The sequence below is a fragment of the Tetranychus urticae genome, chromosome 2 (genome assembly GCF_039701765.1).
Source record: "Tetranychus urticae isolate SD_2017Ah chromosome 2, NJAU_TeUrti_SD_1.0, whole genome shotgun sequence".
Classification (NCBI taxonomy): domain Eukaryota; kingdom Metazoa; phylum Arthropoda; class Arachnida; order Trombidiformes; family Tetranychidae; genus Tetranychus; species Tetranychus urticae.
The window spans coordinates 7,382,596-7,398,533 of NC_142959.1; the positions used below are offsets into that span (position 1 = coordinate 7,382,596).

General features: G+C 32.8%; 4 protein-coding genes and 1 pseudogene across 4 annotated transcripts; 2 read left to right on the forward strand and 3 right to left on the reverse strand.

The window, feature by feature from the left end:
• Nucleotides 1-75: 75 nt before the first annotated feature.
• Nucleotides 76-1,729, forward strand: LOC107366210 (uncharacterized). The gene is made up of 3 exons (XM_015933793.3): nucleotides 76-277; nucleotides 361-520; nucleotides 1,181-1,729. The coding sequence occupies exons 1-3, from the start codon at nucleotides 246-248 to the stop codon at nucleotides 1,514-1,516; spliced, it is 528 nt and encodes a 175-aa protein (XP_015789279.2). The 5' UTR covers nucleotides 76-245; the 3' UTR covers nucleotides 1,517-1,729.
• On the reverse strand, nucleotides 1,617-3,646 carry LOC107366208 (proton-coupled folate transporter-like). Its single transcript, XM_015933790.2, has 3 exons — nucleotides 3,187-3,646; nucleotides 2,879-3,031; nucleotides 1,617-2,793 (listed from the first exon to the last, which is right to left on the reverse strand). Exons 1-3 carry the CDS (start codon nucleotides 3,644-3,646, stop codon nucleotides 1,781-1,783), a joined length of 1,626 nt encoding a protein of 541 aa, XP_015789276.2. The 3' UTR covers nucleotides 1,617-1,780.
• On the reverse strand, nucleotides 3,646-6,370 carry LOC107366207 (uncharacterized). Its single transcript, XM_015933789.3, has 3 exons — nucleotides 5,796-6,370; nucleotides 5,256-5,408; nucleotides 3,646-5,175 (listed from the first exon to the last, which is right to left on the reverse strand). The coding sequence occupies exons 1-3, from the start codon at nucleotides 6,199-6,201 to the stop codon at nucleotides 3,914-3,916; spliced, it is 1,821 nt and encodes a 606-aa protein (XP_015789275.1). The 5' UTR covers nucleotides 6,202-6,370; the 3' UTR covers nucleotides 3,646-3,913.
• Nucleotides 6,371-7,546: 1,176 nt separating this feature from the next.
• LOC107366209 (lysosomal acid glucosylceramidase) lies at nucleotides 7,547-9,592 on the forward strand. The gene is made up of 4 exons (XM_015933791.3): nucleotides 7,547-8,104; nucleotides 8,170-8,339; nucleotides 8,561-8,973; nucleotides 9,068-9,592. Exons 1-4 carry the CDS (start codon nucleotides 7,568-7,570, stop codon nucleotides 9,508-9,510), a joined length of 1,563 nt encoding a protein of 520 aa, XP_015789277.2. The 5' UTR covers nucleotides 7,547-7,567; the 3' UTR covers nucleotides 9,511-9,592.
• A 538-nt stretch (nucleotides 9,593-10,130) lies between these two features.
• LOC149093788 (cholinesterase-like) lies at nucleotides 10,131-13,335 on the reverse strand (annotated as a pseudogene).
• Nucleotides 13,336-15,938: the final 2,603 nt, after the last annotated feature.

A 15,938-nucleotide genomic window follows, 5' to 3' on the forward strand; every position in this document is an offset into this window, starting at 1 on the left:
TTAGTCTTCCTATGTCTTTCTGTCCTTTTTATTTCTCTTCCTTTGTCTGTTATTTTTAATTTATCATATCCATTCCGCATTTCACCAGATCAATGTCCTAAAATCAGTAATTACCATTAAAATGTTGTTTTAAAAGTCGTTTGGTTGTTAATCCAAACAAACATTTTGTAATCCTAAAACCCTTTTGGTTAAACAAAACGGTTGACATCAAACGATCATCAACAAGTTAGCATGAGTTAACATCGATGGCTCAATCATTCTTTCCAGCTTATCAAATGTAAGTACCCACTTTTAAATTAATTACAATGGTCATAAGATATAATTGTTTAATGCGTTTCGTTGTCGCTCTACTTTATTCAGTGTCTTAATATGCCTTCTCGGAATAAATATAATCTTTTGGCTCATTCTACTTTGCTGGAGGATCTTTTGCTTTGGTACAATGGTTAACGGTATAACAAGATGTCGCCAGGTTTTTGGCTCAATTGGACCAACTAATCAAATGCATCGGGATGTTAGTCAGGTCAGGTTGCGTGTTTGATTTAATTGTGATCACACTATAAGCCTATTTTGTTCACCACTTTACCATCAATTCAAATACCAGCACCAACTCTGGTTTACTCTCTTTCCTGGTTGTTACTTGTATTATCTAAACTTAGGTTAGATAATGAAATGAGATTGTTTAGTTTCACCAGGATAAAAGAAAGTCATATTCATTGATTATTATTGCCATTTTAATGATTTCTAGTATCATTATTACATTACTAATATAGTGATAATACATATTCTGCTGATTGTCTATTTAACCGAAATTATCTTGAGTAAACTTTCAACCAATTTCGCTTCCAAACTATCTTTTGTCATTTAAACTCCTATTCAGTCTACAATGGCAATAGTATCCAAAATGGCTACTTTGTTTGCAATTTAGTTTTAGGATTATGTTTGTCATTTTTAGGTATGTTTGACTTGATTTCATCGAGATCAACTGGTAAGATAAACTGGTAACCAAAATAGGCAATCATGATTACAATGTACAATAGAAAGCAGTGAATATGAAAAATTGGTTTATTTTGACTTTACAAATTCATTGTTTTCAATATTTTACTTTTCAAATTCGTTGATATTAATATTATACAATGATTTCTGATTTGATTTTGTTTCCTTTCTTTTTTGTCTCGTACAGGCTTCCAATTTCGCTTTAAGAGGATCAATATCGAGGAATAATAATGATTTACCTCCACCTTATGAACAAGCTATCAAATATCCATCATTAATATCTGTTTCTGGTCAGATAAGTGGTGATAACAGTTCCATGTTTGCAGATAATCAAACATATTCAGAGCCATCGGATGAAGCTCAAATTGAACCAGCCAGACCTGGGAACTCCTCAATTTCATCCCCACATTCAGTAGTTTCTCAATCGATATCATCACCACCATCATTTGTATCAATCAACAAAACATCAAACAAAAGGACTTCGACCATTTCATCAGCCTCATATTCTGATGAAAAACTGTAGGAATATCAAAATATTTTTTTCTACTTCAATTTTAAAACAAGATTTTGAAATTTTTATCAAAAAATTAAAAATTTTAACACATGTTGAATACAATGATCTGTTGTTTAGATTTTAAAAATTAATTTATTTTGGAAAACATTTTTTGCTGTAAATTATCTTGAAATAATTATATTTTCAATTTTCAATAAACTTCAGATCGTATCACTTATTGAATCGATGAAATTTGTAATTTCTTATCATGGTAGGAATTAATCATGTTTCATATCAACATTTAATGTCAACTACTTGTTGAACCTTCTGTTGGTGATTAATCTTTGGATTTTCAATTTGTGCCATTGCGAATGAATCTGACTTTGGACGTTTCTCTGGATCAATAGATAAATCCTCTTCTTCTAGATGATTGAAATGTCTCTGAGTTAAATCAACACCCAGAATAACCATCAAGGGATAAATTAAAGTTAGAGCAATGAAATGATAAACTATTCCTGGATAGGTTTCGATAGTAGCTGCAAATATATTCGTTATGACAATGGTTCCAATGATGGGTGAAATAGATGATACCAAAGATATGATTGCATAAACTTGAGCGATTTCGTTGTAATCGACCACTCTGGTGATGATTGACCTTAATCCAATTGGACCTAAACTCATGGTGAAATGGGTAAAAATGGTAATATAATATCCTAATGGTTGAAGGAGGACACCTCTTATAATAGCGCCAATAAACATTGATAAATTGCCCAGAGCAGCCAAGCTTACATCTCGAAAGAGATGTCGATGAATCAAAACATACGTAGCAATGGGTTTGAAAAGCATTGGAGCAACTTCAAATACTGCAGAAACATATGAAAAAAATTCATAATTCCAACCATAGACTTTCTGTGCAAATTGAAATCCAATCAATGTATCACAAAGTAAGCTCCAGGGGACTAAAGAAGAAGCCAAAATTAAATGCCACAATTGAGCCCTTTGAGCATTGGGACGAGTTCGAATCAATGTTTGAAATGTTTGAGACAAATTTGATAGGCTGAAAACATTGGAAACAAATGATTTGCCATTGGTTTCTTTTCCTCTCCATTCAATTGGCTGTTCTGGATCAGTATTGAAAACTAAATCAGATTCCTCGGCGTCATGCAAAGTAACCAGAACCCACAGAGCCGTTATCAGCTTTGTTAATCCAAAAACTATAAAAACTCCAATGTAATTACGAAAACCTAAACCAAACCATGGTCGAGTAGACAGTAGTTTAGCACCTAGTGCATTAGCCAACGGATAAGCTGTGAAAAGAGTAAATTATCAGACTTAATTGAAATTCTAATGCATGCAACTATCAACAAAACTAATTAATAACACTTTGTTTACCTGAGAGACGAAAAAATTCAATCACAGCAAATCTTAATGGCCGGTAATCAATGGCTGTTTTACGAGCAACATAAGTATAAGATCCAATCGATACCAACGTTTCTCCGCCAGTGATTCCATAACTAATGTAACTATAAACTGTTTTGCGAGCATCTGTACATTCAATCGAAATTACATATTACAATATTTGGACTTTTCTTATAAAACAATTGAAATTGAAAACTGATACTCTTCATGTTCATATCGAGCTGTTTTCTTGTGCAAACTAGACCTGAATTCATCTTTTCAATCATTCTTATAAGACTTACCGATTTGCCAAAAATAAACTTGATAAATTAAAATTAAACTTTGAATTAATCCTCCCAAACAGGGTAATGATAAGAGGTACTTCATGTGTCCTGGATAAAGGTCCATCCATCTTCCAAGAAATAATGACAAAAATATTGCTGGAGATGCTGAAACTATGTATTGATAACTTTTGATGAAAGTTGAAGCCTCTAAGATATCCTTTTTGACGTCTTCAAAGGCTGGAGGAATATTGGTTATATCATTACAAATAGAGTGATTTAAGAATAAATTGTTTAGACATATTTTGTCTTGCACAAGTTGATTAACAGGTACAGCAATTAACGAGGTTCCAATTTGAAAGAGGAAAAGGAAGAAATCAATTCGTAATAAACACAAAACTCGCCATAATTTTTTAAGAAACAAAAGGTGAACCACTTTTTGCCCATTGTCCTTTTTTGAATTAAAGCTGAAAGATGACATTGGTTTTAACCACTGGACATTTTATTATTCAAAGTAAATTAAGAAATGTACTTGGATTTAATTTTACATGACATTTTAATTTTGATGATAATTTAAAAATATAAAATTCACATAATAACGTGCATAAAAACAATGATCAGGAAATAATCCTGATTTCAATACAACTCCCTCTCATTGTTGCACACTATGAGACATCAATGATTAGCAAATCAATATGATTGAATAAAAGTTCATGGGTGCAATCATCCGAATAATCGATAAAATGATTCAGAATCTATTTGATTTTCGCCTTTCATCCTGTTTAGGTCCCGGTAATTCAAACACATTAGCCGGCCTAACTGAATGTGATGTTGGGATTATTTGGATTGAACAAAAAGATTTCCGCTGGTTGACCGTTTGTTTGTGCGTTAGGCCAACATAGATTATCGTTTTGATAGGAATCAGTAAAGTCAAACAAAGACACAGATATAGTACATTTGGTTTTGATTGCATAGCCGTGTTTAGCAATTTGTGGAAGATAAAAATCTGAGTTGGATGAATTAGAGTCATAAAACAGGCGATAATTGCAAATACTTTAGCAGTCTCGTAATTGTAAACGATTCGGGTTACCAATGATCGGAATCCAGCTAATGTCAGGCCAAAGAAAATCTCAATCATCGCACTTAAGTAAAAACCAATGGGATCCACGTAAAACCCTTTCACCAGCAAAGAAATTAAAATTGAACAAGCTCCAATCATGGTTATGCTAAGGTCTTCTAATTTGGCTAGACTGACCAATATTATCATGACTACAACACTTGCCAAACTTATTCCGAGCCTTTTCATATCAGTTACAAAATCAGTGTGCGTTTTGGTCCATCTGAAAATGTTTCGAGTTAAACTTTGATCGATCATTGTTTCACTGTTGATAGCAAAAAAGATGAATATCATTGAAACAGTTAAGCACATTAATTGAACCCTTCCGTTATTCACTCGAGGCCGTAAAAATGATTTTAAAGTCATTGTGACATTTGTATAATGGAAAACTTGAGATAGAGTGAAATCTGTTGTTGGCGCATTGTTACGGTTAACACCCTGAGCGATAGTTGAAGGCCTTCGAGTGTCCAAATCATCTTCTGAAAGTGTACCAAGACTTTGCCGTTGACCTTGTGGTTTATTCATCAAACTGAATCCCATTAAAATGTTAGCAACTGAGGTACGCCTTGCTTGAGCTTGGTTTACTAGAGACTCACGACGAACACTTGGCCCAGGAAATTGTAGTGAAAATGCGGTTACACGTCGTGCTTTAGCATCATGCAATGATTTGTAATAGCTGTAAGCAGAAGCTTGAGAAAATTTACGTGATTGTCGTCGAGATGAATGAGCTGAATTTGATTTTTTTGTTAAAAGAGTGATGAGAACCCAAAATTCTGTGAAGGTTAAAATGGTTCCACTAATAAGAAACACACCAATATAGTTGCGATATTGTCCAAGAATCCATGGAGATTGGGATAGTAGTTTTTTGCTTAGAAAATTTGCCAAAGGAAATGCTGAAATTGAAACAAGAAGCAAGAAAAATTGAGTTGATTTCCGTTGTTACTATCAGATGTTTAAAATAATGGTAACTTACCAAGAGCAGAAATGGAGTCCAATATGATAAAGCGTATTGAACGATATTTTGAATCAGTTGTTTTGCAAATAAAAGTAAAGGCTCCAGTAATGACAAGAATTTCAATTCCAGAAAATCCAGTGATGATGTAAGGATAAATAGTGTCAATTGGCTCTAAATTAAAAATTAGAATAGAAAATTATAATTTAAATGAGAAAAATTAAAAATTTTAACAAAGGTAAAATTATAATGAAAAGGAGATTACGTTTGGTAAACAAATAAAGTCGTATGATAGTCTTTACATTAAATTTTTATACGTCCCCTAAACAGGTGGAGATCGACATCTAATTAAATAACGTTTCAATTGCAATCTTATTGCAAATACGTAAATAATTAGATTTCTGTTTTAAATGAGTGTTCTAAGGTTAATATTGATTAAAAGTAGTGTAATATCAATAAAAATTTACGTAAATTTTTGGCTATTCAACTGGTAAGACTCTATCGAAATAAGGGAAATGAACCATTTCAACAGCCGAGTTAAATATTTAAACAATTACTTACCTGCATCGAAATTAATACATTGAACAGTCAAAAAGATGTTAAGCATGGCTCCTCCTATACAAGGTAATGCTAAAATATATCTTAAATGATCCAACCTTAGATCAATCCAATGGCCCAGAAAAAGGGTTAAAATTATTGATGGTAAAATGGAGAGTAAATGTTGATAGATTGCGAGGTTAACCATAGATGTTTCAATTTGATTGTATACTTTACTATCTGGTTCATCACTTAGTGACTCGCAAGAGTCAGCAGCAAGTCTGTAATCATTTAAACACAATTTATCAAAAATTAACTGATTCAAGGGTAATTTGATCATATGAGTGGCCAGAAAGTAGAGGAAACAATACAATTCAATCCGAATCTTTTGGACAACATTTTGAATTTCTTTGCAACGATCTTTGATCATTGTTTATTCCCAATCTTAGAACGGGATTTAGGCAAAAATTTGATGATACAATTAACAAGTGAAACTTAAATGGTCAACAGTTAACTGATTGTTAACTGAAATTTTTGGATGCAAATAAACACTCAAAAAGGTTAAAACGTTTGAAAAAGGCCTAAGCATTGAAAGCAAACATTAATCTGAAAAGGTTTAGAGTAAATCTGTCATTATCTCATCTGATTAAAGAGTAACTTAAGCATTAAAAGCAGTTCATTAGATGAAACAGAAAATGATTTAATAACAATTAACAATTAACAGCTAACAGCTACCATTAATGTGCATCACCATCTTATCACAATTAGTGCCATAAACAAAATGCATAAGATTTGTAAAGTCAAAAGTCTATCTCTAGTCTATCTATCTTGAGCATTGCTGATGGTTTTTTCAGTCATTGGTTTACGTTGATTATGATCAAACATTGTACCAGTAATCATCAATTACTAGCCAATAATCAATGGTCTTTGTTTGCTTTAATTAATAATTTCCTAAGCACTCCTTGATTTGATCAGTAACTCTGCAAATATATGAAAGCCGGCTGAGTTTTACAATTTGTTTACAAATATAATTTCCATGTTTTTCATTAATCGATTGACGCATTGAATAATCTAATTCATTTCAGAAAAATTACACCAAAATAATTCAATAGACATCATTTAATGTTTCTATGTGTGTATTGGTGTAATCTTGAGTGAAAAATGGACTCAAACGTGAATAACATACATTTCATTTGAAGCTTGTTCAATGTAAATTGTTAGAGCTGTTTATGAATTTGAGCTGAATCTATCAACTGCTTATCAGCTAACGCAGAGATGTAGGTCCGATAGCCATGATTTTTAATTACGCTGTTCAATGGAATCGAGATAAATGTTGCTTTCAAAATTGGAACATTGTCAAACTGTTACAAAATCTGGATTGTGTCTTTAAATATAACAATTGGTCTGATCAAAACAATCAAAAACACTGATAAGTTATAATATTAATAACAATGAAACCCATTTTAATCGCAGAGAAAACCCTGATTGTGTTATTTAACCCAATTCCAATCGCTTCATATTAATCAACCTGAATCAAACCTTAAATAGGAATCTCATCGCAATGTCTAAGCATTAATTGGGACAATCAGCTGACAAATTATTTGCACAAAACAGATGTGTGGTTATTATAATTTTTCATGGCAGTGGATTCCAATTTTTACATGGTTGTCATGATATAATCGTCAGACAAATTAGAGATCAATATTTATTAGATTAATTTAGTGATTTGGATATAAATTGATGGAACTTTTCCAATTTCAAGATATTAATTGACTTGGATTTCGCCGAGTTGAACCATGGATAAATTACTTTCTTGTACAATAGTTTTGTTACTTTTAATCAACACAGTCAAGACTGATGGTTGCCACAAAAGAAAATTCAAAGACGATTCTTTCGTTTGTGTTTGCAATGAACTTGAATGTGATTCATTTGAACCAGTGACTAATCCACCAAAAGGGTTGATTTACTCTTATTTATCTGATAGAGATGAGCATCGATTCCATAAAGATACATTAGATCCTAAGACGCTTGTTAATGCAGTTACAGCTGATTCCATTAAATTATCCATAAATGTTAACGAAACTTATCAACAAATTATTGGTTTTGGTGGTTCTTTTACCGATGCTGCTGGAATTAACATTAAATCACTTCCAGATAAATTGGTCTTGGACCTGATTCGTGATTATTTTGGTAAAGATGGATTGGAGTATAACATGGGCCGAGTAACAATTGGTGGAGCTGATTTTTCAACTCGTCCTTACACTTATCAAGATGATTACCAAGATTTGAACTGGACTCATTTTGCACTGGCTGAGGAGGATTTAGTATACAAGGTAAATTATTATACTGTAAATGATGATTATCCGCTCGGTGTTTAATTTTTTCATCTTAACAACAGATTCCTTATATTAAAATTGCAAATGATTTTTCTGGAGGCTTGAAATTATTTGGCAGTATGTGGTCACCTCCAGCTTGGATGAAATATCAACAAAGGATAAATGGTACAGGAACCTTGATTGGTGATCCAGGAGAAATTTATTACAAAGCAATGGCCAGTTACATGGTAAAGTATGTATCACTTGTTACTCTACTTTTCGACATAGATTTATAGTTACTCTTATACCTAAACCGTAACTGATTTATTATCAAGTTTATACAGCCGTTTTTGGAATCTTCTGCCATTGCCCTTTCATTTCTTCTTACTGAAGCATTCCATTCATTGAGCTTTATTTATCAAAGATAATTTTATAATTGATATTCAACCATCTCAATATTTTCTTAATCTACAGATTTCTAGACGAATATAAGAAACATGGAGTTGAGTTTTGGGGAATAACTACTTTGAACGAACCAAGTGCTGGTTTCAAACCTGATTACCCTTTCAACTGTCTTGGAATATCTCCTGAACAAATGACTAAATGGATAGCTAAAGATCTTGGCCCAATCCTCAAAGCTGCTGGTTATGGCAAGGATAAGCTTAAATTATTGATACTTGATGACAATGTTTCATTGCTATTTCTTTATGCATCGAGAGTGTTTAGTAACTACGAAGCATCACAATATGTTTCTGGTATTGCAGTTCACTGGTATGAGAATGCACAGTTTGGTTTTGATGGATTTGACAAAACTCATCAATTTTTCCCAGATTATTTGATGCTATCGACTGAAGCATGTACTGGTGCGGGCTCAGACGATCCAGGAGGTAATGTTATGAATAAATGTTATTAGTTTTGTCGTCTAATCTTAAAGTGTTGTTTTTGAAATAACTAAATCTTTCATTTTTTACCTATTTGCAGTGAGACTTGGTTCATGGAAGAGAGGTGAAGAATATGCAAATGATTTAGTTGGAAATATGAATCATTGGAGTTCAGGTTGGGTAGATTGGAATCTTGCTCTTAACATGATTGGTGGACCTAACTGGGTATCTAACTTTGTCGATGCGCCAATAATTGTGAACGCTGAAAAACAAGAATATTATAAGCAACCGATGTACTATGCACTGGCTCATTTCAGTAAATTTTTGAAACCAGGATCAACCAGATTAGGTTTTAAAGTTACTAATCCAAATGATAATGTTAGAACGACTGTATTTAAAACTGATCAAAATCAACTTGTTGTTATTACTGTAAACAGTAATGATCATGCTGTCAACATGACAATCGAAGGTTTTGCCGAAAATCCCATCGGTTTAACTCTCGGACCCCGTTCATTCCGAACACTTGTCATTAACAAAAGTTGATTAAACAAAATCCACACGACTCATCTTCCTGTTGTTATATTTTATTAGTGCGATAATATAAAAAAAATATTAGAAACACTAACAAGACTCAATTATTCATGGTTATCTTTTCAAATAACAATTATTGGGGGATTACAGCAGAACGAACCAAGAGTTTTATTTTATTGAATTTGACCTGATTATTGAGATGAATATTGTGAATTAGATCTTACATCATTAATGTATTTTTGCAATAACAGAAATTGATTATCTGCCTCTGACCAAACTTGAAAGCATCTCAATTCTGTGTAGAATAAGATTTGCCTTTCATGTTGTTTGCGAACTCTTGTGATAAGACTTAATTTTGATGCATTATGCTGCCTCAATTCCTCTGAAGTTCCATTTTGATGTTTACTGGATCGGAATTTGCGCAGTTTTAATACAAGTTGAAAATGTGAAAACCTGTCTGTTCATGAGAAGACTATTTGCATTTTTCTCGCATGATTGTATTCGAAGACTTGATACTCGCAATCAAAACTAAAAATAGTTTATTTTGAATGCATATTTCAACAGGTGGTTTTCCCTATTCATTTGCAGATCCTTTCGAAAATTCATGGTTAAATCGCAGACCTTTAGATCAGACGTCGAATGAAAAAAACGGCCAGTATTTGACAAAATTCAATAAAATTTTTATTGACTATTTTTACTACATTGTATTGACAGGGAATAGTATTATGCAAAATGAATTTAATTGGCTTCCATAAAAGCGTCAGAAATAAAATTAGGCATTGTAATGCTATTATTATTATTAATGTGTTGCGATATGTAAGTCCATTCCTTAAGACAAAATTCAATTCTTTCCGTTTCAGTCTTTCCCTGTTTTTGATTTTCAATTTCTGATTTGATATTCAATATCATTGCTAACATCTTTTGTTGGAATGGCTTCCATTTAGTTTCACCAACCATTGGAGGCTCACTGTAAATAATGAATCAGTCATTAGATGGATCACTCAATGAAATGAATAAACTTACCCATTTTCAGCGAAATGAGATATCTTTCTGTGAATAACCAGGATTCATCAAGGGATAACCGAAAACATAAGGAAGGTCAGCTCCATGATGTGTTCCCATCCATGAGTGCAGAAAGCAAAAAAAGATGTTGATCTCTGTGTGTGGAAATAAGCAAAAACTTTACCACTCTTTGTACCTTTAGAAGCATATTGATGTCCAAATATATAAGCTGGACAAACAAATAAAAGGTCACTGTAAGCTCTCTCAAGTTGAGTTCTCAAATAATCTGAGTTGTTAGTTTCTGGACCAAAGTAGAGTTCGCGGAAATAGTCGATTGATTTAGAATCAAAAATACGTTCCGAAAAGTTTGTAGCTTCACCATACGATATGGGCTTAGGGGAAAAGTAATTGAAAGATATGGGATCGATAGCATTCATGAACATCGAAGCTTCGTTCTTTTAAACGCCCAATAAAAGGTCAACTGAATTATCGTATAATCCTTCTGCAAGAACTTTGGATGGTTCGTAAGGAAGGAAATCGTCACCAACTGTGAAGGAAAATGTTACTACTTTATTATTCAAACTGTTTAGAATTTCTTTTGCTGTCAAATTCTGTATACATTCAAGAACATCATTCGATTTTGAACATGATGTTTTGTTGTAAAGTTTCCAAGAATCGGTTATCAAAGTATCCATTGCATGATCACTAGAATAAACTGTTCCTGATTCAAGAAGAATGAATTCTTTTGAAGAGTCCTTTTGAAAGTGGTGACAATAAATGAGCAGAGACTGAAATCGATCCAGCAGATGGGCCGAAGATTGTCCCGCTATTCGGATCACCGCCAAACTTTTGGATATTTTCATGAACCCATTTCATTGCAAATAGTTGATCTTGAAAACCAATATTTGGAGGGATTCGAGGCTCATTTGCTCCAAAGTGCATGAAACCAAATGCATTGAGACGATAATTTATAGAGACTAGTAAAACATCATGTAAGGGAACCAAAGGAATTCCTTCGATATTTCCAGTTCCCGTTGTAAAACCACCCCCATGAATCCATAAAAGTACTGGTCGTACATGTAGTTTGTTTGATGAGTTATTAAAAGTTGATTCAGTGACATAGACATTTATTAGATAGAGACAGTCTTCGCTGATGCTTTTTATATCAGCTGTGATGTATGGTTGGAGACAAGATGAACCAAAGTCAGTCCAACTGGTTTAACTGGTAACTGTAACCTTAATTTACCAACCGGTGGCTTTGCATAAGGAATACCGAGAAACTGGTAAACACCAGTCGATTCATATTCAGTAACTTTACCTTGGATAGACCACTAGTCAAGTTGACTATCGGAGTTAAATTATGCCCATGAATGGGTGAAAAAATGAAACAGAATAATATCAAAATATTCATTTCCAATAAAAAAATTAATGCATACAGTAAAGATTTTCTGGTTACAATTTATGTAACTCTCCAAGTAAAACTCGCAAGGGATCGGCATGAGCTGGTAATCGAGTTTTCGAATGAATTATATATTTTTTAATAGTGCATTAGTAGTACAAAAAAGTAAAAAATTAGGTGCCCGTTTTTGTTTAACGGAAGTTATCGACATCATAATATTAGAGCGATCCATTGATGGTTACCCTCGCATAGTTAACTTAACTTGAGATGGATAAAAACACTTGAAAGTTACTCTCCAGGTCTTATTTGATCAGGGAAAAAGGTTTGGACAATTTCCGATTAGTTTTGACTAAGTTGTGCGCAAAACAAAAATTTTTGACGAAGAAATTTTTTGAGCTCAGAAATCAAAATTTTTTCAAACTTTACGCGAGAAATTTAGACTTCAGACTGTATATCCAGAATCCAGTCGCCTTATGCATCCAATTTGAAGTCCAGATGCAGCTAAAAGTCTTATTTGAAGTCCAAAATTTCGAAAAATCTGTAAAAATTTTGATTTCTGAGCTCAAAAAATTTCTTCGTCAAAAATTTTTGTTTTTGCGCACAACTTAATAAAAACTAATCAGAAATTGTCCAAACCTTTTTCCCTGATCTAATAAGACCTGGAGAGTAACTTAAAAGTGTTTTTATCCACCTCAAGTTAAGTTAACTATGCGAGGGTAACCATCAATGGATCGCTCTAATAAATAGAATTGAACATTTATTTTATTAAACAATAATTTACCTTATTCGTTGGTATCTGTTTCAAGATTGTTGTCCTGTTGCGGAATTGAACAAAGTGATTCACCGTCACTGGATGAGCAGCAAAATTTCCTGAATTTCAACACCTGCACCTCTGCACTGATTTCTTGCTTTTTTGTTTTGATGACTGAGTTGTTGTCGATCACAATTTTTTTGACACTTTCAATTTCAAAAGATAATTTTGAAATTATTTTTAAGATATTTCTTGACGTTTCCTTCACATCGTCAAAATGCATATCAACGCGTCTTGATAAACCAGCAGGATGCTTGGTACATTTGATGGTTTTTTTCAAATTCATCAAATCTTTGCCTCTGGAATCAGAATTCACCAAATTTTGTGGTTTTTTGCTAGTTGAAGGTTGGTTTTCAGGCACAGTTGACTGTTGAGATCAGTCTGGTGATTGTTGTTTTAGCTTTTTTAGGTATCGGTTGATTCATTATTAGATACGAATGAATATTTACTGATGAAATGAAATCACTGATTAATTAAATTAAATTAAATTAAATGAAAATTACTTTAAATTTCAATCGATTGAAATGAATTGAATTGAATTTTATCTGAAAACAGATTTCCAGCTTAACACTGGAATGAAGTTATAGCTAATACTTGGCCAATATAAATGTTGAGTTACACTCATATTAACAAAGATTCCCCTACATTGACCTAAACTTCATATTTTCGAACAACAATGGAATTTTAAACAACCTTTAAGATGAGAACAAGGGTAACAAAAGAATATGCAACCATTTAACAATTTAGGCCTCTTTTCAAATGCGAATTTTCTAACCGAAAAGCTTCTAAGCTCTCAAAAATTTTCTCAGGGTCAATTTTATTGTATATGAAGGATGATCATCATTCAAATATGAATCTTCATACTTTTTCTTCTTCCAATCACAAAAATTGATGGGAAAATTTTGTTAATCTCGATCCTGGATTTTTATGTGCAGATTCCAAGTATTTTAAAGTCAATTCAATTAAATAATATTTCAAAATGCGTTAACTGAATACAATGCATCTATTTTTTCCAGGTATACTAAGTTTTTTTCTTTGAATATATCAGGCTTTTATACATTTTATTATTTGTATCTCAAATAGCGTATGGCTGTCATTGAATTCAATTCAATCAAATTCAATATAACAATAATTCAAAAAAGTTGAAGGCATCAAACCCTAAATTTAACTATCTTCTCATTTTATTATGTTTCAAGACAAATTTTTCGATAGTCCCTAGATCAGATAAAGATGACAAGTTTAAAATTAAATTCAATACAATAATTCAAAAGAGGGAAAAGTCAAACACATTCAGTATTATATTTTTTTAGCTATAAATCTTAACAAAAATAAAATCAATATATAAGTTATAAATTCAATTAAATTCAATCTAAAGGTCAAAGAAGACAGAGAGTAGTACAAATCCAGGCACAACTTAACATTGTATTACAACTCTTTAGCCTTTAGCAGGGTAAATCAAAGATGAGAAAACTAATCATAATAATAATGCATATTAATATACAACTCTTCAACCTGAACATATATGTAAATTACAGTTAAACCAACCAATGAAAGTATTGCTATATTGGTCTTGAGGGCTGAACTTAACTTTTATTTTGCTATATAAGCAGAGAAATGCAACGCTAAATTTGTCAAATTAGGTTAGTAGTTTTGCTCTTAAGACTCTAACTTTGAACCGATATCAGCGTTTAACGCTCGATAAAAATCCTTAGGCTCGATGGCCAGGTCCTAGCTCTTAGTAGCTACAACATGAAACCCTTAGGCTCAATGGCCAGGTCTTAGCTCTCGGTAGCTACAACATAAAATCCTCTGGCTCGATGGCCAGGACTTAGCTATCGGTAGCTACGAATAGAGTTACATTACGTTTTTAATGTCTGTAACTTTATTCAGATATTGGTTTATTGTTAGAGTTATGGTCAGATGCATTTGCATGTGTTGATTCTAAATCTTTTTGTCTTTTTGCCTCCGTAGGTTGCTCCATGTCGCTGAAGGTTAAAATCATTTCTAAAGGTGTTTCTTTCTCGTCAGTTGAACAATCTTCTCTTGGTCTAAGCTTGTATTGTCTTAAAAAATTTGAAATCAAAGCGAAAGATTATATCAAATTGAAAACTCGAATCTGTGTTGACTTGAACGAAGGTTATTACGGTCGAGTAGTCGCTGATTATCCCCCATCTGCATTAATTACGGTTGTTGGTGGTATTATTGAACCTGGTAATAGAAGCGAAGTCGAAGTCGTTCTATTCAACCTTGGTAGGAAAACATTTACAGCAAGAAAAGGTGAAAGAATCGCGCAACTAATCGTTAAACGTACTCTAACTGTGAAAGAAAAAAGTTAGATCGTTATATTACAATCTTCGCACGCTTTAGCTCTACATTGTATTATTGAAATGGAATTTGACAACCTCATGTTTCACTAATTTCGCGTGGTACAGGAACTCTGGCCAATAAGACGAAATCTATCAGAATAATGAGAACAACGCAAGAGTCTGAGGAAAAACCTAAAGCATGTTTGAGCATTGATCTAAGGATATGGCAAAAAGACGGGACGTGGACTCCAACAGGTTTGAGACTGAAGTCAAATGAGCTCAAAAAGTTGAAAGATTTGTTTAATGATCAACACTCTGTAAGATCTTTTACAAACAATTCTTACTATCGCAGATCTTTACATTTAATTGAAGATGAAGATGATAATGCAACTACTACTTTCGCAGTCCTGCTCGAAAAAGACAAGGTTTCTGAGCTAATGCTTACTAAAAAAAAGATAGATAGGCTTTGTAAAATTATTCCAGCTATGACATACTTCATTGACAACTTTGATCCTGATGTAGAAGCATGTAAAGAAATTTTACTCAATTGTATTGTTTACAATCTTTATATTCAAGCAAAGGCTCTGATGAAAAAAGACTGTAAAGCTTGCAATCAGAAGGGGAAAAACGATGAAATTGAAGTTCTTTCACTTCTGATCATTCGTGTAACAGTATCATCAGAGCCGATATCGACAACTCAAAATGGTTTGTTCACTAATCATGTGATAGACAAAGAAAGCCACACACTTTTCATTAAAGTGATGAACTTTTTTGAGCTTTCAAGGACTGCTGCGATAGATCATATTGTTGATCATTACAGTCACCTTAAAAAGGACATGTATCTCCGAACACTAATTAAAACAGTGCTGAACGATTATAGGTCAGATTGTTTTGAGCTTGTCTACTGCATTGCAACTGAAAA

What these genes read in the sequence shown, in the direction of transcription:
- LOC107366210 (XM_015933793.3), top strand. Translation starts at nt 246, where the DNA reads ATGGCTCAATCATTCTTTCCAGCTTATCAAAT. An exon ending in TTCTTTCCAGCTTATCAAAT is followed by an intron (nt 278 to 360) that starts GTAAGTACCCAC and finishes TACTTTATTCAG; the next exon opens with TGTCTTAATATGCCTTCTCG. An exon ending in TGCATCGGGATGTTAGTCAG is followed by an intron (nt 521 to 1,180) that starts GTCAGGTTGCGT and finishes TGTCTCGTACAG; the next exon opens with GCTTCCAATTTCGCTTTAAG.
- LOC107366208 (XM_015933790.2), bottom strand. Translation starts at nt 3,646, where the DNA reads ATGTCATCTTTCAGCTTTAATTCAAAAAAGGACAATGGGCAAAAAGTG. An exon ending in AGTTTATTTTTGGCAAATCG is followed by an intron (nt 3,032 to 3,186) that starts GTAAGTCTTATA and finishes TTGAATGTACAG; the next exon opens with ATGCTCGCAAAACAGTTTAT. An exon ending in TGAATTTTTTCGTCTCTCAG is followed by an intron (nt 2,794 to 2,878) that starts GTAAACAAAGTG and finishes CTCTTTTCACAG; the next exon opens with CTTATCCGTTGGCTAATGCA.
- LOC107366207 (XM_015933789.3), bottom strand. Translation starts at nt 6,201, where the DNA reads ATGATCAAAGATCGTTGCAAAGAAATTCAAAATGTTGTCCAAAAGATT. An exon ending in ATGTATTAATTTCGATGCAG is followed by an intron (nt 5,409 to 5,795) that starts GTAAGTAATTGT and finishes TTTTTAATTTAG; the next exon opens with AGCCAATTGACACTATTTAT. An exon ending in GGACTCCATTTCTGCTCTTG is followed by an intron (nt 5,176 to 5,255) that starts GTAAGTTACCAT and finishes TTTCAATTTCAG; the next exon opens with CATTTCCTTTGGCAAATTTT.
- LOC107366209 (XM_015933791.3), top strand. Translation starts at nt 7,568, where the DNA reads ATGGATAAATTACTTTCTTGTACAATAGTTTTGTTACTTTTAATCAAC. An exon ending in AGGAGGATTTAGTATACAAG is followed by an intron (nt 8,105 to 8,169) that starts GTAAATTATTAT and finishes TCTTAACAACAG; the next exon opens with ATTCCTTATATTAAAATTGC. An exon ending in ATGGCCAGTTACATGGTAAA is followed by an intron (nt 8,340 to 8,560) that starts GTATGTATCACT and finishes CTTAATCTACAG; the next exon opens with ATTTCTAGACGAATATAAGA.